The sequence below is a fragment of the Sus scrofa genome, chromosome 2, assembly GCF_000003025.6.
Source record: "Sus scrofa isolate TJ Tabasco breed Duroc chromosome 2, Sscrofa11.1, whole genome shotgun sequence".
Taxonomy (NCBI): Eukaryota; Metazoa; Chordata; class Mammalia; order Artiodactyla; family Suidae; genus Sus; species Sus scrofa.
Window position 1 is genome coordinate 52,322,576 of NC_010444.4, and position 23,061 is coordinate 52,345,636.

General features: G+C 48.6%; 1 protein-coding gene across 3 annotated transcripts; it reads left to right on the top strand.

Annotated features, from left to right (window-relative positions):
- Positions 434-14,623, top strand: SH3BP5L (SH3 binding domain protein 5 like). Of its 3 annotated transcripts, none has more exons than XM_003123598.6 (7): positions 434-563; positions 1,029-1,641; positions 7,516-7,578; positions 7,748-7,876; positions 9,908-10,069; positions 11,941-12,114; positions 12,725-14,623. In XM_003123598.6, exons 2-7 carry the CDS (start codon positions 1,459-1,461, stop codon positions 13,169-13,171), a joined length of 1,158 nt encoding a protein of 385 aa, XP_003123646.3. In that variant the 5' UTR covers positions 434-563; positions 1,029-1,458; the 3' UTR covers positions 13,172-14,623. The 3 variants fall into 3 exon arrangements, with proteins under 3 accessions (XP_003123646.3, XP_005661226.1, XP_013850053.1); XM_005661169.3 differs by having other exon boundaries at positions 450-573; XM_013994599.2 differs by lacking the exons at positions 434-563; positions 1,029-1,641 and having other exon boundaries at positions 7,513-7,578; positions 7,667-7,876.

A 23,061-nucleotide genomic window follows, 5' to 3' on the forward strand; every position in this document is an offset into this window, starting at 1 on the left:
ACCCCCAGGTCCCAGCAGCGTATCCTTTAGATGCTACACACCAACTGCCAGGACACCGCAACCAGCCCTTAAGCTCACTTCCGACTTCCTGGGCAGAACCGGAAGCGGTTGTGGGGGCAGTCAGATTTCCCCTTGCCGTAAAGCAAGATGGCAGCCCCCTCCTTAGGATGATTTCCAATATTCGTTTTATTTCTAGCGCTTCCCTATTCAGCAGGCACTTTCAACTTCCATTACCAGATCTAGTAGTCCTTAGAACAATATTCTCATACTTCAGTTTCATTTATCCTTAGTGAAGCGTGGGCTGGAGGCCCTGGGAAGGTGAGCCTGAACCCCCGGAGGGGGGCACCATTTTGTACGGAAACCGAAGCCGGGCGAGAGTTGAATCTAGACGTGGCCTAGTTAGGGGGCCAGCGTGGGAGGGAGGGGCGAGAGGGCAGGAGGGCGTTGCTACCGGATTATGTATTTCCGCTTCCTTTCGGCCTCGTTGTGTTTGGTTCCACCGGCTTGTTGCGGGGAGGGCGGGGGAAGATTGTTTGCGGTGGTAGAGCTCTGCGCACCAGAAGGTAAACTGAGGTAAAGCCGGGAAATGGGGCGGGGGTAGGGCTTGCGCCCAGTTGTGTAGGAAGTCTGGGTCCTGGGTCCTGGGTCCTTGGGATTGAGAAAGAGTGGGGTTGGAGACGTTAGGCTCGGATTGTCCTCTGGGTTGGAGAGAGAAGAGGAGGTGGGGTGGGGCTGGGGGTTTACGAGGTAATTTGCAAAACCGGGTGGGGGGTGGAATGGGGCTGGCAGAAGAGAAGGAAGGGGAGATGGTGGGGAAGATGAGAGCACGGAGGGAAGTCGGGCAGGCGCTGGTGGGGGAGGGGCTGGAGCGAGAGATCCTGGGACGCGGGAAGAAGTTGAGGTGGTTGGTCTGAATGTGGGGATGTGGGAGGAAGAGAGTGGAGTTCTTGGGAAGCTAAGAGGTTAGAAGAGGCTAATGGCCGAAGTTCTGCTGCTGACCATGTACTTGGCCTTTGTTTCCCTTGCAGCTCCCTGAAGACTCTCATCCCGCAGCCTCTGCTCAGGCCCTGCCTTCTCTCTCCAGTTGCCACCACAGCCTGGAGGCGCCTGCCTCCGCCCTCCCGAATGGTGCTCCTCCTCGCAGGCCTCGGCCCAGGATCCAGGCCCCCTCTGCCCCCTTCCTCGGAGCTATTGCTCTGGGTCTCTCCTGGTGGACTCCCTCTAACGGGAAGGGAAGGACTTTTGCACACACAAGGCTGTAACTTTAGGAACCCTGCCGACAACTTGAATCTCAGCCTCTAACCCAGTGTGAGGTTCTTCCTGTGCCCGCTTTTTTTCCACCCTTTGAGAAGAGAAACACTTCTTGCAAACTAGAGCCCAGGAAGCCCCAAGCTGGGGCCCTGGTCCCAGCATGCCAGTCCTCTCTTATGCCTAGGGCTGTGCCCTCTCCCTCACAGCATGGCTGAACTCAGGCAGATTCCTGGGGGGCGGGAAACACCACAGGGGGAGCTTAGGCCTGAAGTGGTAGAGGATGAAGTCCCTAGGAGTCCAGTTGCTGAGGAGCCCGGAGGAGGTGGAAGTAATAGCAGTGAAGCCAAATTGTCCCCAAGAGAAGAAGAAGAACTGGATCCTAGAATACAGGTGAGAAGATTGAGCTAGAGGAGTGATAGGGAGTTAGATTCCAGCTTTTCTTAATAGCTGTCAGATAAATGAGGGGTTAGATTTACTCTTTTCCCAGTGCACTGGGGCAGGAAAGGAATACAAGTTTGTCAACAATTACTGCAATATAGTGTGATAAGCGGTAAAAGAATTGTGTGTAGTGGGAGTACAGAGAGAGGTCTAGCCTGAGTGCCTTGGGTGTGTTGCTGAAAGCTTCACTAATGAAGTGACACATTGGCAGCAGATGCAGGAAACACACTTTAGATCAATAGAGAGTAGAACTATTGTTTCTTTTCCAAATAAGCAAAGGGGCTGTTGATTCAGAGATGCAGCATGAGTGGGATGTGAGAGAAGATGACTTTGATATCAGGAGGCTTTCTGCTCTCTCACTTTCTCATCATTGCCTCCCAGGGATGTTCACATTTGTGATGGGTGAGACCTTTCTTTCATGTTTTACAAAGGTGGCATTAGGCTTAGGCCTTTAAGAATATCTGATGTGTTCAGAGAGTTACATCACTTGTGGTCAGTCCTTAATACAGATGTCTGGCTTTGAGGATGCCGGGTTTACCAAGTGAATGGAGCATTTGCAGGGTAGTTGATAGAGGGGTAGAATTTTGTGAAGAACTTGGAGCAGTGCATGAGGAGGACAGGCACCATGCGGAATAGTTGAGGCTGGATTGCAGTGGCAGGAAAGGGTTCCTGGAGAAGCTGTTTGGGCAGGAGAGGGCCAGGATGCTCCTTTGTGTTTGGGGCTTGAGTCTGCTGTTTGGTATGGTAGCATCTCTAAGATTCTGATCTGGAGGTGACTCACCTCTGTAGGTGAGTAAGAGCATCCTAGGGCTCTCATTCCTGGGCTTCGCTGTCAACAAACCTTTATTAGATTACTTCAGTGAGTCATGATGAAATCAAAGCTGGTCCTCGCATCCTTCCTGATCTCTTTTTGTGGGGTTTCCCTGGATGTGTTTGGGGAAACTGTGTACATAGTGGAGTGGTGGTAAGCCATTTGTTTACTGGCATGAGTCAGTAATTTATTTCTGCTGTGTTTTTGTGGGTATTGCGTTGAAAACAGCTACATTTTTCCTGCAAGTTCTAAATAGATTTGTTGTCCACCGAAGAAACAAATCATAGTGAAAAAAGCCATGGACTGAGATTCAAGCAACTTCTAGTGTGATGATTTGTGATTTTCATGTAAGTTATGTAGTCTTTCCAAGCTTCAGTTTTTTCATCTGTGAAGAGTTGGTCTATCTGATTTGTACAGCTCCTTCTAGCTCTGCTCTGACACAGTCCTTTGATCCTTTTCTTTACAACTTTTTTGCCTGTTTCTGGTGAAAGCTTGTAGGTTGTGCTCTGGAAAAGAGACCCCTGTCTGTTTGTCCTGGAGGGGGGCCTTGTTGGTGTCCTTCCTGCAGCCCTATGCAACATTCCTTGCCCTACTCCAGAGGCGAATCCTTTGAGGTTTCTTTGCTCAGTCTCCTGCTCCTGTGTATTTTTCCAGTGCCCACACAGGCAAAAGTGGTAGTATGAAAAGGCAACTCTCATACCCTCCTGTCCAGTAAAGTAGCCACTAGCTACATTTACATACTTAATTAAGAATAAATGAAAATTTAAAATGCAGTTCCCCCTGTGCTACATACAGGAATTCAGCATCTTCTTGCCATGTGGGAAAGGCAGCCTGGTGTGAGGGGCACCCTTCATGGAGGAGGCCAGTGGCATTTAGACCTTCTGGGTTTGGACTCTTCTGGATAAGAAAGACATTGCGGTATGTGTCTTTTGAGGTTTAGTGTTGACAGTGTGCCAGATTATGTTATCCTATGTTTCAGTGCTTTAAAATGATCAGTGCATTCAGTGGGTCTTTACCCACAAATCTGTCAGAACCTACTAAGGAGCTTTAAAAACACACATTCACAGCCCGGACATATGAATTCCCCCTTCTGGTTGGGGCAAGAAGTAGTTCTTACATGCAGCCTGGGTGAGCCCACTGATCCAGGGGTATCCAAAGGTGGAGACCTTGGTCAGGTATATTCTGGAACTCCCAGAAATGGTGTGGTGGAGCCAGGCTCTTGCTGATATGGGGACTGGGGACTCTTGGTAGATAGGCAGCTTGTGCCCCTGTTGTCTGGTGGGATCCCTCAGAAACATGGAGGGAAGCCAGGTGGAGGCCAACTCCAGGCCTACCTGGAGTGCTCTGACCCCCAGGCAAATCCACTGGATGTGTCTTGACCTCCTTGTCTGATGCCTCCATGCTGGTCCTTGGCTTGCTGAGAGAGACGGGTCCCCAGTGGTAGGAAGGAGTGAAGGAGGGTGGTAGTAGGATGGGCTTGGGTCTCCTTTCCTGTGACTTTTCTTACACTCCTTTGTGATGGGCTCATTCTTTCCTCAGGTAAGTGGATCTATTCACTCACCTACTCTTGCTTAGACTCTTCGGAGTCTCTTTGCAACCTTTGCATTGTCCAGAGTGTCTCTCAGGGCAGTTATTTTTACCTTATTTCTGAGTCCTTGGGTCATGTGTCACCCTGGCTTTGCTAACTGACTATAGGCTTGAGTGTTTTTGTTTTTTTAATTGATATATTGTTGATTTGTTTAATATTTATTTAATATTATGTAAGTTTCAGGTGTATAGCATAGTGATTCACAATTTTTAAAGATTACACTCCATTTTAGGCTTGAGTGTTTTAATGACTTGCACAAGTTGGGCAGGAACATCTGTAGCCTGAGTGCCTCTGCCTTTGACTCAGTGGCCCAGCGTCCTGGGAATGCACCCAGTATGCTCCGGGAAGGTCACCCTCCCTTCTGGCTATAGGCTCAGTGATGGATGATGCACGCTGACTCAGACTTTATCCTCCTCGAATTCCATTTCAGCTGGGTGCCAAGAGTCCTTGGTAGAGCAGAACAAATGGAATGTGTTGCCGGTGGCCCAAAACAGAGCCCTGGGTGCTTGTTGTCTTCCTGCTCTGCTTTGCCCTGGGTCTGCCAACCCCCCCCCCCCCCGACTCCTTGTCCTACCTTGCCCTCCAGCCTCCTCAGCTCCCCAGTCTGTTCTGTTAGAAAGAGCTTTGTGATACTGAGGGGCAGACCTCAAGAGTTAACAGAAGGCTTTTTTTTTTTTCAGTTGCTGGAGGTGCTTCTCAGGTGTGTTTTTTTATAGAAAGACATGCCTGCTTCTGTGGGCCAGTAGCATTCACGTTCTTTTTCCAGTGAGGATGACTTGCCTAGAACTATTCTCGACTCTGATGAGCTTGTCAGGGTCTGGGAGCACTTTGGTCTGTGGAACCAAGTGGAATCCAGTCTTGGACCTTAGTTTTCCCATAGGAACATTGCAGGGTGCTCTTTACCCACCTCCTCCTTTTTTCCCCAGAATCAGTGTTTTCCTACCAGGACCATGGTTTTCCTAGGTGCTGGTACTCCTGTTTTTGAGACATTCATCCAGGGACATCCTTAGTCCTAGGTAGGTGGTCACCAGTAGCAAGAAAGCCAGATCAAAGGTCGGGTCCCTGATTCCTTGCCTCATTGTTTCTTATTTATTGAATGTGAATGTGCTGAGAAAGAATATTTCAGGGAGCTGCTTGAAAGGACTGGTTACCTCCTCTCTTAGATTATCTGGAAACCCCCCTGTGGGCCAAGTTCAGCCAAAGAAGTCCGGGCCCTCAGGAGGAGAGGTTGCCTCTCACCCTGCCTTTTTTGAGGGCCCTTTGTGATGGTCTTCTCAGCTGAAGGTGATATCCTTGTTAGGAAGGCACTGAAATTTAGAGCTCTGTATTGGGTGGTGTTGGTAGGAACCTGACCTTCTTCTAGGGTCCTCTGAACCGTGTCGTCTACCTGTGGTTCCACAGTAGCCTGCAGCTACCTTTTGAACATTGGGTTGTTTTTCTTCACATGCACCAACTTATAGCTCTGCACTGACCAGCACAGGAGCCACATGCTACCATTCAAGTTGTGATGTACCCTAAGGTCGCGTGCACATGGATGTCGAAGATGTAGTTAAAAAAAAAAAAACTAAAAGTATTGGTAATAATTATGTTGATGACAGGTTGAAATTATATTTTGGATATACTGAGTTAAGTGAAATGTATTGTTACAATTTGGTTTTGCTTTTTTTTAAAAAAATGTCTTCTAGAAAATGAAAACTTCCATGAGGCTCATATTATATTCATGTTAGACAGCACTGTTCTGAAAAGTTCGGAGTCAAATTTGTGGCCCTCTTTGAGTCAGAGTCTCCATGTTGTCGCATCATTGTTCCTAGTTTTGTTATATATTTCTTCCTTTGTTTTCTACCTTTTACTATAATTAGGGCACATAACTTGGCTTATTGGAATCTTACTTGCTGACTCAAATCTTTCAGGGCTTGAGTTGGGGTATAGAAATTAAAGGATTAAGTTCCCTGGTGGACTAGGGGTTAAGGATTTTGTGTTGTCACTGCTGTGGCTCAGGTTTGATCCCTGCCCCAGGAACTTCTATATGCCATGGTGTGGTCAAAAAAAGAGAAAAGGAAAGAAAGAAAAGGACTAAAGGGGGATCAGACACTAGGCTGTTGAAAAGGCCACAATGAGGTATGTGGGAGCAGTGATGGCAGTGTCGCTCACTGCCAGGTGCAGGTTGTGTCTAGGCCGTGGGCCCCTGGCAGACACCAGGCTGGCTACTGATGGCCTGCACAGGGGCTGCAGGGCTCCTGGAGGAGGATCCCGTAGCTGAGCACCAGGCGTCTGTCCCGGCAGTGCTCCTGCTCAGGAGTGTCATTAGCTCACTAGGCCCTGAGAACTTGACCAAGGGGAGGGGAGGATGGATGCTAAAGGCCAGCACCTTCCCTGCTCTGCCAGGTCACTGAATGGCCTGGGTAGTTCTGTTGCTTCTTTTTGTCAGTCCTGGGGCCAGTGAGGGGCTCAAGCCAGTGTGTCTGTTAACTTGGTCCTCATGTCCCCCCCCCCAATAGGATCTACTGTATGGGGACCTGAGGGTCATTGTCACCACTGCCCAAGCAGGCCTAGAGGCCTCCTGAACCATGCATTCTTCCCTAATCTTGACATTAATTGTCTACAAAGCCTTAATGATTCTGTGTCTTGTATTTCCCTGGCATCTGCCCACTCCTCTCCCCACTGGAATACTACAGACAAGCCTCCACTTTGTCTCCCTGGCCCCTCCAAACTTTGCCTACATTGCCCTGGTCCAAAACCACAAAACAGGTGGCCCAGTCTCTGACGTTTTCCCCTGCCATTGGGAGAAGTCCTAGTATCCTCTCCCCTGTGCCTAAGCCTTTCTGGCTTCTCACCTGAAAACCTGCCTGCCCTGGACACCTGCTCTCCTTTTGACCCCCAGCCCCTACCATGCTCACCCCTCACATGGCTCCTCACACCACTGAGGCCTGTTGCTTACTTCCTGGGGCGTGAGCTGCCACCTCTTTTTGCTCTGAATTCTCAGATCTCATGGTGCTGAGCTTTGATAAGTGTGTAGTAAATGTGTGCTGAATGAGTGGCCCAGGGTGTTGTCCTCTCTGGGAAAAAGACGGTTGGCTCTGAGGAGACTCCTGGCTGGAGTGTGAGGAGGAGGACGTTGTGCAGTCTGAAGGAGAGAGCCCAGGCTTGTCACTACTCTGTGTGCTTATGAGTGTTCCATTCTCTGAACCTCAATTTCCTCATCTTTAAAATGGGGGTTTACTGCCGGATACACAGATGGAGTTGTGAGGATTATAGGAGGCTGTATATTAGGTCTCTGACAAGGAAGCATTTGATGGTGACCTTTTCCTCCATTTCTTCCCTTCCCTGGTTGGCTGGGCTTTCCCTCTGTGTGCTGTGTTCTTGCCCTGCCTTGTTCAAGTGAGGCTGCTCACTTCCACTGCTCTAACTTTCTTCCCCTCTCTGGCAGGAGGAGCTGGAGCATCTGAACCAGGCCAGCGAGGAGATCAACCAGGTGGAGCTGCAGCTGGATGTGAGTGTTGCTCCTTTTCCTCACACCTTTGGGCTGGTTCTGGAGGTGTTTTTGTCATTTTCCCTCATTTTTCCATATGATGGCTCAGGACAGGGCATGAATGAGAAACAAGAGGGGCTGGGACCCACACGCATGCCTCCCTCAGCCCACGCACCTGTCTCTTTGCCAGGAGGCCAGGACCACCTACCGGAGGATCCTGCAGGAGTCAGCGAGGAAGCTCAACACACAGGGCTCCCACCTAGGGAGCTGCATCGAGAAGGCCCGGCCCTACTATGAGGCTCGGAGACTGGCTAAGGAGGTATGCCCCACCGACCCACATGGGGGTGGAAGGGTGGGCTGCATGCATGTATCCTTCTGTCTGTATGGGGTATGAGACAAAATACCTTTTCTAGTTTCTTTTCTGTCTTCTTTTCCCTTTGGTTCATGTCTCTCTTCATTTTGCTTAACCCTCTGCTATCTTCCCTTTTTCCTTTTTTACTTTACACAAATAATGTAGTTCATTATTGGCAGACTGTAATTGTAACCTGTAACTATAAAACAAGATAAGAGAACCAAAATCTCTCCAAATCTTACTATGTGAATGTTTCATGATTTTTTTTTTTCCTTGCTTTTTAGGGTCGTACAGTGGCATATGGAAGTTCCCACAGCTACAGCTGCCAGCCTGTGCCACAGCTGTGGCAACACGGGATCTGAGCCTGTCTGTGAACTACACCACAGCTCATGGCAACACCGGATCCCTGACTTACTGAGTGAGGCCAGGGATCAAACTCACATCCTCATGGATATTAGTCAGGTTCATTTCCACTGCACCCACAAGGAACTCCCTTTTTCATGATTTTTGTGCCTGGGATTTGTTTTCGTCAAGTATGGTAAGGTGGCAGATGGAGAGACAACTGCCTTAAAAGAAGAGTTTATTACTTACAGTTTCTAAGAGAAAGGACATCACCCAGGGCTATGTAGGGAAGCACCTGAGTGGGTGAGGAGGCAGAAAATGTGAGTTTGATCCCTGGCCTCACTCAGTAAGTCAGGGATCCAGTGAGGGAAAAACTTGGTGAGGGAAAAACTTGGCCCAGAGCTTTTATTGTGGTTTTCATGGGAAGCAGTGGGTAAGGCAGGGTAGGAACTTTGAGCAATGTTAGTATCCACTAGTTTGAATAATTGTGGGGGGCTCTGGGCTACAGAAATGGTCTCTAATTTTCTGGTACCTGGCCCTTTAGTGATTTAGGTTTGCTAATATTGGTTTGCTGTGTGAGAGTTAAAGGATTCAGATTTGTTGATTTTCATATGAAGGGTGTGCTCAAAGAGTTGACTATCTCTAGGAATTAGCTAGCCCTAGGAAGGCCAGCAAGGCCTCTAAGATGTCAAAGCATCATAAAACATAGAAAATAAAAAGTGTGATTAATATAGCACAAATAATCCCTTAGTTTTTTTTTTTTTTTTTTGTATATATCCTCCCAGAATAGGATTACACATATATGACCTCTATTCCTTTGTTTTACTTATAGTAGGACATGAGTCCATGTTAATAAATATCCATTAGTGCTGTTATTTATTTATTTATTTATTTGTTTGTTTGCTTTTTAGGGCTGCACCCATGGCATATGGAAATTCCTAGGCTAGGGGTCAAATTGGAGCTACAGCTGCCAGCAACAGCCACAGCTACGTGGGATCCAAGCCACATCTGCTCACGGCAGCCAGCAGCGCCAGATCCTTAACCCACTGAGCAAGGCCAGGGATCAAACCCATATCATCATGGTTCCTAGTCAGGTTCTTTAACCACTAAGCCATGAAGGGAAGTCACATGCTGTTATTTTTAAGATCTATTTAATATTTCATCATATGGATGTCCTATTACTTGTTTAACCAATTCACTGTAACTGAAAACTTAGGTTTGTTTTCATTTTTTTTTTTTGGTAAATACGGTTGTGATGAATATCTCCAAGCACTTGTCTGATTATTTCATTCAGCATATCTGCTGGACCAGAGTAACCTGTCTCAACCATCAGCTAACAACTTTTCTTTCGTTGGGTGTGGATTTTTTTATTTTTGGTTCTCCCTAGGGCATAAGGCCAACAGCCTTTGAGAGTGCTGGATTTTACACTCAGCTTCCACTGGCAGAATCCTTTTATTTCTACATGTATTTCTTCTCTTAACTATATCTTCGCAACATATTCTTCATTGTTTTGGCACTTATCCTTAGCACAGTTTGGGAAGTGAAGCCAGCATTCCAATGGGCCTTCTTCCTTCTCTTGTCGTTGCCAAGGGTGGGTCTCCTTGGGGAGTCAGGGGTCTTTTGAGCTTCACCGTCCTGATGGCCCTTTCTACCCAGGCCCAACAGGAGACACAGAAGGCAGCACTGCGGTATGAGCGGGCTGTGAGCATGCACAATGCTGCCCGGGAGATGGTGTTTGTGGCAGAGCAGGGTGTTATGGCGGACAAGAACCGGCTCGACCCCACATGGCAGGAGATGCTCAACCACGCCACCTGCAAGGTGAGCCAGGCAGTGGTGGCAGGTCCCCTCCAATGGTTCCAGTACTTTGTTTGCCATCCCTTTATCCTGTCACCTTTCTCATTCCTTTTTCTCTCCTCCCCTCAGCTTTTATTCTGTTCCAGGCAAAACCTGTTCCTTGCTCCCTGCCCTAATTTGGCCTCCAGTGTGTCCCATATATACTTCTTCTGCCTTCCTTCTGGCCTCTTCTTGAACTTTTGTCTCCAGGTGTGGAACTAACCCAAATACTTCATTCCTACCAAATACTCTATATTCAACACTCTTTTGTTATGTTTAACTGTGACCCCTCACTTTTGTTTTCAGAATGTTCTTGCTTTCTTGTTTATCATTTCTCGCTATACATGGGGACAGGGGAGCGGGAGGATCTCTGGCATCAGCTCTAGTCTGTCACCTTCACCTTGTGAAGGGCAAGTGTCTTAGTCCATTAGGGCTGTTACAACAAAATAACATCGACTAGGTGGCTTAAGCAACACATGTTTATTTCTCACAGTTCTGGAGACTAGGAATAAGTTTAAGATCAAGGCATAGGCAGATTTGGTGTTTGCTGAGGACCTGCTTTCTGGTTCCTAGAGGGTCAACTGTCTTTTCAGCTGGTGTTCTCATATGGCTGAAGGGGCTAGGGAGCTCTCCAAGGCCTCTTTTATTTATTTATTTATTTATTTTTTCTTTTTTCTTTTTTGGTTTTTAGGGCCGCACCCTTGGCATATGGAGGTTCCTAGGCTGGGGGTTGAATTGGAGCTCCAGCTGCTGGCCTACACCACAGTCACAGAAAGGCCTCTTTTATTTTATTTATTTATTTGTCTTCTGTCTTTTTTTAGGGCCGCACCTGCAGCATATGGAGGTTCCCAGGCTAGGGGTCTGATTGGAACTGTTGTTGCCGGCCTACACCAGGGCCACAGCAATGCCAGATCCAAGCTGTGTCTGTGACTTACAGCCACAGCTCACAGCAACTCTGGATCCTTAGCCCACTGAGCAAGGCCAGGGATTGAACCCATAACCTCATGATTCCTAGTCGGATTCGTTTCCGCTGCACCACGATGGGAACTCCAATGCCTCTTTTAAAGAATGCTAATTCCATTTATAAGAGCTCCCCCCTCAAGACGTAATCATCTCTCAGGGCACACCTCCAATACCATCACCTTGGGGGTTAGGATTTCAACATTAGAATTTTGGGGGAACACAGTCTGTAGCAGTGTCAGCTCCTGCTGAGTGGTCATGTCTCAAGGATCTTTGTGTGTGCTTCAGCCCAGGCCCATGGCCTTGCACAGAGCAGGAGCTCCATTTCTACCCTGGAACTCGTACCAAGGAGAGCACAGTACTGGGGGAGGGGTTGTTGAAGCTGTGTGTGGCAGAATGTGATGGAGTTCTAGTGTGCATCTGCCCAGGGTAGGGTGAGATTGGCCCATTGATCCTCATCGATAAGATAGCTGGAGCCCTTGCCTGCTCCTTGCTCAGGCATAGAAACCTGAGAACACAGTGCAGAGCTGTGGCTTCCCACTGTGAGGCTCCTTCCAGCTCCCAGCCCCCGGCACTGAAGCCTCATTGAGGACAGTGGCTGTGGCCCATGTATTCCCATATAGACATTTCCTACATGCTTGTGAGTGGTCCAGAGGGCCCTAGCACCTTCTGACAGCAGCAGGGCTGAGAGGTGGGTAAGGCAGGCAACAACAGGCACGTGCAAAGAGTCACTGTTCTCTTTTGTGTCTTGGGAGCTCACGAGCCTTGTCAGACTCTGTAGACATTGGGGTATTCCCACCAGTGTAACATTAGGAGTGGCAGCATGGGGCAGGCTATAGGGGCAGGAGTGTGGGTCCAAGTTCAGTGATGTGTGTCCTCTGCCCAACCTGGGCCAGGTGAACGAGGCAGAAGAGGAGCGGCTTCGTGGTGAGCGGGAGCACCAGCGGGTGACGCGGCTGTGCCAGCAGGCTGAGGCTCGGGTTCAGGCCCTGCAGAAGACCCTCCGGCGTGCCATTGGCAAGAGCCGCCCCTACTTTGAGCTCAAAGCCCAGTTCAGCCAGATTCTGGAGGTAGCTGAGTGGGAGAGGGGGAATGGGTGGACAGTGGGGAAAGGGGCAGACATAGAAAAAGAGGGCAAGTAATAAGAGGGGATGTCAGTCTGCTTCTCTGGCCATCCAGCAGGCCAGTATAGTGGGACAGGTGTGCTCATAATGACCCTGAAGGAGTGGGAGGTGGGGTTAGGTGGTGGGTGCTGGCAAAGAAGGGAAGTAAAGGAGAAAAAGAATCAGAAGAAACCAGGGAGAATGGGGAGAGCAATTGGCCAGATGTGGAAAGGGAACAATGGGGAAAAGGGGAAGAGCCAGTGGGCATGAAGACCTGGGAGAAAGGCCCTGGTCAGGCAGGAGCAGGACAGGTTGCTGAGGAGGGAGGACCTAAGGAAGAGGCAGGGGGAGGGAGGTGGAGGGGGGGAGGAGGAGGTGGTGGGGAGGAGGACTGAAGAGGGGCTGGGTGGGAAGGGTGTGGAGCACAGCAGATTAGTGTTTGGTGGTGAGCAGTGCTGGGGCCCCGGGTGGGGTAGCTGCAATGCAGAATGCTAAGTGAGGCTGACAGGACCCAGCAGCTCCAGGGGCCTGGGAGAGTTGCCCAGAGAGTCACCTCACTCTGTCCCTCCCTCTACAGGAGCACAAGGCCAAGGTGACAGAGCTGGAGCAGCAGGTGGCCCAGGCCAAGACTCGTTACTCTGTCGCCCTGCGCAACCTGGAACAGATCAGCGAACAGATCCATGCACGGCGCCGGGGCCAGTCACCTCACCCCCCAGGCCAGCGGCGCTCCTCCCCAGTGGGGGCTGAGGCTGGGCCTGATGGTGGCGAGGATGGGGACAGCGGGGTCATTGAGGGGGCTGAGGGCGGGGGTCTGGAGGAGGGTGTCAGCCTGGGGCCTGGCCCTGCCCCTGACACGGACACGCTGAGCCTGCTAAGCCTGCGCACTGTGGCTTCAGACCTGCAGAAGTGCGACTCTGTGGAGCACCTGAGGGGCCTCTCGGACCACACCAGTCTGGATGGCCAGGAGCTGGGTCCTAGGAGTGGGAGCCGTGGGGGCCGCCACCAGCGCAGTATCAGCCTGTAGCCCTGTGCTCAGGGAGGCTGGTGCGACTCTTACCATCACTGGCCCGTTGAGGGCTCTGCAGGCTCCTAGCTCCCTCTCCTTGGGTCCTTGCTTCCCTCAGAGAGGTGGTCTCGTCTGAGTCTGTCCTGTCTGTCCTGGCTTTCTTACCCTGCCCTGCCCCTCACAGGTGGCAGCTCTCTTTGCCTTACCCCTTCAGAAGGCTTGTCTTTGGCTCTCACATCTCCCCTCCCCCATGGGTTCCTCACAGTTTCTCTGATACTCTTTGCTGTCTTCTTTCTGACTTCTTTCATCTGTCTGGTTTTTCCCCTCAGGGAAATTTGTCTAGAAGGCACAGGGAAGCCATCAGAGAAGGTGGGCACTGGGCCTGGGTCCTGGCACCTTGTTTTCCCGGCTTGAGTAAATGGACCAGGTGCCCCTCCCACCTGCCTGTCTCCTGAGTGGGCCCTAGGGATGCTGCAGAGCCCTTCTGGCGGCCCAGCACCCTAGTCCTCTGTCCTGCCTGCCTGAGTGTAACATATAAGATGCTCTGTAGGACTGTGTGCCTCTGGAAGACACCACCTGTCCCTTTAGTGCTCCTTTATCATGACCTAAGCCACTTTGCTATGCGTGCCTCAATGCAGGACTTGAGGGATACTGGTGTCAGGGAAGGTGAAACCCAATCCCAGTGTCAACAAAGGGGACACCACCAACTCCAAATAGGCTTCTGTGTACATGGTGTTTCCCCAGCTGGGCTGGGTCCTTAATGTTGCAAAGGTGCTAGAGGGTCCATGTTGAGGGTGGTGATGTAGTGAGGTCCTAATGCTGAAGCCCTTACCATTCCTGCTATGGAATTAGGTTTATTTACTTTTTTCTGGGTAGAGGATGCTGAACCAAATCTCAGCATCCTCCTGTAGGGCGGAGTTAGGGAATTTGGTGCTCAATTGCTCTCCCTCACTCTTCCCCAAACCAAACAGTACCTAGTCCAGGATCCCTTGGGGGATGCTCAGGTTTGGCTGCAGAGCCTCCGCTGACATGGGGAAGGATTGGCCTGGGGCTGAGGGAAACTGCCCTACATAAGGAGCAGCTCTAAGTGTCTGGTGGTACTCCCATGCTGTGTGGGGGGAAGGTAGGGAAGCCACACTGCATCTGGGTGCCTTGGTAGAACCAATCCTTCTGTCCTACCCCAGGAGGGCTGAGAGCTGGACTCTGGACAGGAGAGCTTGTGCCTAGGCCTGCGTGCTGCTGCCGTCACCTAGGGGAGGATTGGGCCTTCAAGTGGAGGGTGTCTCCCTGTCTGTCCCAGGGTTGAGGCAGGATGGTCATGATGAGAACCGCCAGGTTTGAGGTGGCCATGGGTGGAGGGAAGAAAGGGGAGGACGTGGGTGTGGGTGCGTGCGTGCATGTGCTTGTGTGTATGTGGGAGAAGGGTCTACCCTTGACCTTATTTAAATAAAATAGTTTATGTAACAGTAATGTTTATCATCCCTTTCAGGGGAGGGAGGAAGAAAAGGGAATGAGGATGGAGAGGGAGGAAGAGCGGGTGAAGTGGGGTGTTGTTTTGGTGGTGTAGTTAGGGAATGTATCCTGGGAGGTGAAGGATGGGATGGGTTGAATCCAGGCGAGGCTTATGGCCACAGGACTGGGGTGAATGTGCTCCAGGTCAGGGGTGCTTTGTGGTGCCCTGCAGCTTGCTCCCCCCAGCCTGCCAGCTAAGGAGGGTTCTGCCGGGTGGAGTAGAGTTTGGGATTTAGCAAATAAATATATAGGATGCCCAGTTAAAGTTGAATTTCCAATAGCATTTTTGCCCCCTGTAATCTTTAGAATATACTCTTAGTTGTTTCTTGTGTATCTGAAATTAAATTTAACAGATAAAAGGTAACTCACAAGTCGGCTTGGCCTATTGCGGATCAGGAGGGGTTTGGCTACATTTGGAGCCACAGTCTGTGAAACATCTGATGGAATCAGGTCAGGGAAGAGACGAGAGAGAAGGCTTTGGACCAAGCCTCATCAGGGGTATGCCTACTTTTATAGCCAGGTAAGGAGGGAGTCTGCTAAGGGATGGAGAAAGTGTTGCCAGGGATTGGGAGAGACCCAGGGATTGGGAGAGACCCACTGGAAACCTGGTGGGAAATCGGTGTCCTGAAGAAAGGTGAAGGTGAGGATTTGGAGGCAGAGGTGTGACCCCAGTGACCTCAGATGTTTGATGGGCAATTTGGAGCCACTGTGTATCTCTCTCTCTCTTTTTTTTTTTTTTTTTTTGTCTTTTTGCTATTTCTTGGGCCGCTCCCGCGGCATATGGAGGTTCCCAGGCTAGGGGTCGAGTCGGAGCTGTAGCCACCAGCCTACGCCAGATCCACAGCAACAAGGGATCCGAGCCGCGTCTGCGACCTACACCACAGCTCACGGCAACGCCGGACCTTTAACCCACTGAGCAAGGGCAGGGACCGAACCCGCAACCTCATGGTTCCTAGTTGGATTCGTTAACCACTGCGCCACAACGGGAACTCCCTTTTTTTTTTGGCTGCCTCACAGCATAAGGAATTCCTGAGTCAGGGATCAGGTCTGAGCCAAGCTTCAGCAGTTGTGACCTAAGCCACAGCTGTGGCAACACCGGATCCCTAACCCCACTGTGCTGGGCTGGGGGTCAAACTTACATCCCAATGCTTCCAACAACACTGATCCCATTGTGCTAGAGGGAACTCCCCTGACCTGGCTTCTTAATTGAGAAATAAGTATAGGGTAATAAGGTAGATGGATGGCAAAATATTTCCTTTATCACTGGAGAAGCTGCAGTGAGTATGGCCTGTGTCCTTTGCCAAGTGGGCTTGTGGGATGATTCCCCAGGGTCATACTTCCCTACGCAGGCCCTGGCAGTATGGGACCTGTAAGGCTCCTTATGCGAATCAGTCCCAGAAAAGAAGGACTGGCTACGCCTGTCCGCCCATCTTCTCCATGCAGAATCATTTACCAGATATGCAGTAGTGGAGAGAGAGCAGGAAGGTTGGAGCTTTAGGGCTAATGGCACTTTATGTGAAAGAAAGCATGGCATCAGTTAGCCCTGTGGTCACAATAGTGGATTGCAGTCACCAAGAGTCTCATGTGCCAGCATGTGCACGGTGATCCGTTAAGTACTCAGAACAACATTATGGGGTAGATAGCACCACAACTGCTTTTTCACAGGTGAAAATACAGGCATCGTGGGGTGGCCACTCTACCTTTAGCCTTGGAGAAGGTAATAAGAGGCATTTGGACTTGGTACTAAAAGTGAGAAACAGACTCTTGAGCACTTGAGTGAGGGAGCTCACAGGAACTAGAGGTAAGAAAGTAGAAAGAATAGGTTTAGTCAACTCTTAGGAAGTTTTACCAGGGAGTGGAGCTGAGAAATACCAAGATAGTCAAGAAATTTTTTTGTTGTTGGCTGTGTCTGTGGTATGTGGAAGTTCCCAGACCAGGGTGGCCAGGGGTCTGGCTTTGCACCATGGCAGCGACCCACTGCTGCAGTGACATGACCGGATCCTTAACCTGCTGCACCACAAGAGATCTCTTAAAGGAATTTTAAAATAAGCAAGAGATAGTCAACTTATGGGGGATATGGAGTCTCCTTTTCCATGTTACCATACCATACCATGTAATATAGTGGTAATGACTGTACATGCCCAGCACCTAATAGATGCTCAGAAAATGTACTTTTGTGTCTCCCTCCTCCCCTACAACCCAAATCTATGTAACAGGTCTCTGACCTATAACAGTTTGACTTAATGATTTTTTGACTTTACAGTGGTGTGAAAGCAATGCACATCCAGTAGAAACCATACTTCAAATTTTGATCTCTTCCCAGACTAGTGATATGCGATGTGATGCTGTGCTACGATGCTGGGTAGGGGCAGTAGGCTGCAGCTCCCAGTCAGCTATGCAGTCACAGGAATAAAAAGATAAACTTGCAACCATTCTATACTCATATAACCCATTCTATTCTGTTTTTCACTTTCAGTACAGTATTCCATAAATTACACAAGATATTGAACACTTTATTATAAAATAGCCTATGTGTTAAGGTAATTTTGCCCAACTATAGGCTAATGAAAGTGTTCTGAGCACCTTTAACGTAGGTTATGCTAAGCTATGATGTTTAGTAGGTTAGGTGTAGTAAGTGCATTTTTTGAGCGATGGGTTTATCAGGATGCAATCCCATTGTAAGCCTAGGAAGATCTACACTCAGTTACTACTGCAGTTAGATCAGCATCTGTATCCACAGTCCTAGAATCTCTATGTCTTCAGCGAGGAGTTCTCAAATTTTATGACCTGTAAAATGAGAAAATTTAGGTGTGCTTAGCATGGTCAGTGTGTACTTAGCTTGGTCAATGGATGATAGCCACAGTGATCCATGTTAGCAGTTCTCTGAAGCTCTAGGATGTGATGACGTTCACGAGAGGAGGCCTGGTCCCATCCTGTGCTAGACAAGGAAACCATTTATAAAGACCCCACGGAGGGAGGGCTGGGTTTCCCCTCCCTGCCTCCTGAGGAGGGGAAATGGGCTTCTTGGACTGTTATGGTCCTTCTCTGTCGGCAGGGGGCAGCAACCACCAGAAAGCTGGCAAAGTTGGATCATGGTGTTACTGTATTGTCCTGGAGATTCGCCTCCTGGACTCTGGGCAGCAGAGCCTGGGAACGTGGTGCAGGGTGGGGGTGGGGTGTCCATACCCCCGAGTCAAACTCCATCTTACATCCCTGCATGTGTTTGGAATCACCAGCTGTGTGAAAGCTGAGCCTGGTCTGCTGGGGCTGCTTCCATTTAACACCAGATGTTCTGTGCCTGCTGATGTGCCCAGTTCTCAGAGCTCACCCCTTTTATGGTCCTCCCTATTGTCCTATCCCTTCCCTTCCTCATACTCCTTCCATATTACCTTCTTGAGAAATCCCTTTGGCTTCTTCCCACCACCATTCCTGAGCCCAAGATCACACAGTTAGTATTGTAGTCTGATCTAAAGGAAACGGGGTGGGGATGGGGTGGGGGCATTTCACTGGCTGGCAAAGGATGTGTGTAGTTTATTGAGAAATATTTTAGGAAATATTTTTCTGTAGTGGCTCAGCAGGTTAAGGACCTGACCTCTCCAGAGGATGTGGGTTTGATCCCTGGCCTCACACCATGGGTGAAGGATCCAGTGTTGTTGCAAGCTGCAGTATAGGTTGCAGATGTGGCTCAGATCTGGTGTTGCCATGGCTGTGGTATAGGCTGTAGCCGTAGCTCTGATATGACTCCTGGCCTGGGAACATCCATATAGTGCAGATGCAGTCATAAATAGGAAAAAAAGAAAAAAGAAGGAAATATTTACCAAGGTCTTTCAGAGTGCAGAACACAGTGGTAAGGCTTGTTGGGAACACTCGAAAATATAATATCATAATGGGACATCCAGGTAAGGAATGTGGGGGTAATAGGTGATGCAGCGCAGTTAAAAAAGATAATTAAAGAAGGATGAAGTCAAGAGGGCTCTGGGAGGTTAGTGGAGATGGAGGCTACTCTGAAGTTCTGAACCAGCCCCTGGCCTTAAGCTAGAGAGGTGGTAGCAGGAATTCCTGTTTCCTCATGCTCCATACCCCCGAGTCCTCCTGTCCCCATGACCCACTCTTCTGAAATCCATCCTGAGCTCTTCCAGCCAGGGCCTGTGTCTGCTCCATCTTGGTGTTTTCAGGGCTTGGCACACAGAACTCTCCACCAGACATCTGCTCACAGATTTGCTTATACTGTGCTATCCTTGACAAAATTTCCCCCTGCTTAACCTGTTAGACTTGTGCCTGTGGCTTGAGGCCCAGTTCATGTGGAATTTTGACCAAAGGGCTTTCTGGCTTCTCAGCTTTCCAGCCAGATGTGAATTAATCCCACCAACCAAGTTCCCCAAGGCTCTTTTGACTTATTGTAGGGCCCAGTGTCACCCCTGGGATTATCCCTGACTATGTCTTGTTCAACACCTAACATGGTACAATAGACACTGTGACTTTATGTCACTTATGACTGACAGAGTGACTGTATGTCATATATGGTCTAAATTGGGACGTTTGAATGTGAAAGGGGACATATGTAACCCAGGACTGAAATGCAATGACCAGAGAGTGTTACCATTGACTTGCCTTTGCCACAAGGGGCTGTGTGCACATGCATGAGCCACTCAGCTCGTCTGGGCTTTGGTGTTGCAATCTGCAAGACGGGGGCTATACTTGGGTAGGTAATCTCTGAGGTTATCTAAAGAACTATGATTATATGCCCAGTGGAGGACGTTGGGACCTGTCAGAAGTGTTTTGGTGGAGAATGTGAGATAGTGGCTGTGTGTGGGGTCAGAGCATGAGAACTCCGAGTCTAGAGTTGAAGGCCTAGCCCAGAGGCAGTGGAGGGCTGCTTTGGGCATGAGGTGATGACTGTCTGCTGTGGTCAAGGAACTTGGAATGCAGGGTAATGGTTTCTTCTTCCCGATGGCAGGTGGTGGTTGTCACAACACAGAAGGAATAAAACAGCTTATTCATCAACATAGTTGGGAAGAGAGGCTGGCAAAATGAGTTTCTTTCCCATTTAGAGAATGGAGATCAGGGCCATGGAAGTTGGCAAAAGAAGACAAACTCCTTTCTCAGCTGCTGCTTCATCTCGCATGCCTTCTGTGCCATCCTCTCCCCTTTCCCCTCTTGTGATTTCTGTGGTAACATGCAAGGACAGGGTCCTTCCCTTATCCAACAGGAGGCAATTTCGGTCATGCCTTCTTACAGGAGCTGGGGGCTGGGGGAGGAGTGGAAGGAATAGTGGAATCTCTTGGCATAAAGGGTTTCCTGGCAGGAGTCTCTCAGGGGCTGCTGCTGTATAGGAGAGAATGAGAGGCCCTTGCTTAATGTAACCTCTCCTTTCGTCTAACCCCAGTGTTGCTCCTTGGAGAGAGAGGCCAGGATCCCACCTACCCCTGCACCCAGTGTGGGAGTGTGCATTCCTGCTCTCCTCCCATTTGTCCTTCTTCCAGCTGATCTTTGCCCAACCCATGCTTCCATCTTGGGAAGGGTTTCTGAAGCCTCTGATCGAAAGCCCTTGCTTCTCTCTCAAACAGTTGCATTTAGCAGAGGGACTGTGACTACCTAGTTAGAAAGGACTTGTCAGTAACAAGAAAAGCATACGAGCTTAAACTGGTCTCTTTTAGAGAGAGGGGAGCTATGTCATCACAGCACCAACAAAAAACAAACTCGTAAAAAAAATACAGAAGTTCCCATTGTGGCTCAGCAGCAACAAACCTGACTAGTATCCATGAGGATACAGGTTTGATCCCTGGCCTTCCTCAGTGTTGCTGTGAGCTGTGGTATAGGTTTCAGACAGGGCTCAGATGCCTCATTGCTGTGGCTGTGGCTTAGGCCAGCAGCTGTAGCTCTGATTCGACCCCTAGCCTGGGAACTGCCATATGCCCATATATTGCAAGTGTGACCCTAAAAGAAGAAGAAGAAAAAATGCAGCCAGGTATTTAGTTCACCTGCCATCGTGGATATACTATTCATTTTTTTCCTGAATTGAATTATTAAAAAAATCATATATACATTTTAAAGACACATCCAGAGAGAATGTGACAAAAAGGCAGAATCTGAAAGAAAGACAAATTAATCTGGAAGCATACATGGAAAGGGGTCAAAGGAAAACACTGCAACTACAGAAATCACAAGAATTGGAAAAAGTAAAAGAAGTGGAGTAGATGAGATATGGTGAAGATATTCATGTGCACTCAGCTGGAGGGAGGGACCTCAGTGATAAGAGGAAAACACCCCTCAGGTGACTGAGCTGGTAGCAGAGATGTGCTCAGAGGTAACTGGACACTAATTGAGCCAGGTCAGATTTATAGCCCTCCCTTATCTTGAGCTGTCTAGGGGTGAAGCCATTCCTGGAGCTGCCTGCATTCTGCAGCCATCTGCTGGCCAGAAATTTATGGCTCTGACATCAGGAAAATCACTGATAAATCTTGTCTCAGACATGTTCCACCCTCCATTGGCTCCAATAGTGTTTGATATCCAGTAAATAGGAAACCAGATCCTGTGAATTGTTAAAAAGCAAAATTCAACTGAGTAAAAACATTAAGACCTTATAAGCTTTATTTAATAATTTATGAATCAGGTAGTATTCCTTCTAGCAGATGGAAAGAAGCTCCAAGGAACTGTACAAAATGAAAGATTTTTTTTTATAGGCAGAAGGGGGCAGGAACAGGCAAGACATACTAGCAAAAACTGGGCTTGTGGTGGTAAGATCATCTTCCTTTAGGGGGCCACAGAGGTCTATCAGGCAGATTATTTCACTAGTGCTGACCAGGTAATTAATTCCTGGTTGACCCGGTTTAAAATTCCATTCCTGGGAGAGCCTTAAACTGTAATTACATTAAGAATTAAGTCTATGGGCCTTTGCATAAGTGACTCCATTTCAGACTTTGTCTTGCTTTTAACAAGAGTAGATTCAAAAAATAGGCAGAGCCCATGCAAGACACAGGAGAAAGGGGTTGTCATCCTAGGAAATTCTTGAATTCCTTCTTGGATATAGCTAGCCTATTACCAGGTAGCAGAGGAAAAAGGGGAATGTGCCTCAGCATGTGCCCAAGGGCCTCTTGGCAGCTCTGCAGCATTAATTCTATGATGGTATGTGTGCCTAGAACCCAGCCAAAGCTCAACAAGCTACTCTCTAATCACAACAGTGCAATATTCCTGAGGACTTGTGGGTTCTGAGAATTTTATGCTTTGTGGGACATACTCTTTGAGTTTTGAGCATGAAGATCTCAGTGCAATGGGGACAGAAAAAAATATTTGCTTCTCACCCATCCTTCATTTTGAACATATCTCAGTAGGGAAGTATCACTCAGAGATGCTGCCCCAGAGAAGATTCTTCTAGAACCATGGTTCTGAAAGTATATTCTCCAAACCAGTAACATAAACATCACCTGGAAGTTGTTAGAAATGCACATCCTCAGGCTCCCCCCAAGGTACTGGATCAGAAATTATGGGGATGGCACCCAGGACCTGCTTAACAAGCCCTCCAGGTGATTCTGGGGCACACTGGAGTTTGACAATAGGCAGGTATAGGAGATGTGGCAAACATATCCAGAACTCCTAAGACTTGTGCTTCATTCACTTTTTAGCTACCAAAACAGATCGCTCGGCCTAACTTCAAAGGAGTGGAACGTGTAACTTACAACGTGCCCTAGAAGAGGGAATTCCAGGTATTTTAGGCCAGAGATAGTGTTAAATAACCAAAATTCAACTGAGTAAATTTGCAAGATCTAATTGACTTTATTGAATAATTCATGAATCAGGTGGCATTTCACCTAGCAAGTAGGAGCTCTAAGAATGGAAGAATAAATATATATATTTTTTCTTTTTAGGGCTGCACCCATGGCATATGGAAGTCCCCAAGCTAGGGGCTGAATCAGAGCTACAGCTGCTGACCTATGCCACAGCAATGCCAGGTCTGAGCCACATCTGCGAACTATGCCACAGCTTGTGGCAATGCCAGATCCTTAACCCACTGAGTACAGGATTGAACTTGCATCCTCATGAATACTAGTCAGGTTCTTAACCTGCTGAGCCACAATGGGAATTCCCAAAGAATTAATATTGTTAAAATGGCCATACTACTCAAAGCAATCTACAGATTTAAAATGATCCCTATCAAAACACCCATGACACTTTTTTCCCAGAACTAGAATAAGTAATCCTAAAATTTTATGGAACCATAAGATACCCAGAATTGCCAAAGCAATCTTGAGGAAAAGGAACATAGCAGAAGGCATAATCTTCTCAGGCTTCAGACTACATTATAAAGGTACAGTAATCAAAATGGTGTGGTATTGGCACAAAGCAGACATGGCTCAATGGAACAGGATAGAGAGTCCAAAAATAAACCCACACACCTT

What these genes read in the sequence shown, in the direction of transcription:
- SH3BP5L (XM_003123598.6), top strand. Translation starts at nt 1,459, where the DNA reads ATGGCTGAACTCAGGCAGATTCCTGGGGGGCGGGAAACACCACAGGGG. An exon ending in AGGTGGAGCTGCAGCTGGAT is followed by an intron (nt 7,579 to 7,747) that starts GTGAGTGTTGCT and finishes TCTCTTTGCCAG; the next exon opens with GAGGCCAGGACCACCTACCG. An exon ending in CTCGGAGACTGGCTAAGGAG is followed by an intron (nt 7,877 to 9,907) that starts GTATGCCCCACC and finishes CTTTCTACCCAG; the next exon opens with GCCCAACAGGAGACACAGAA.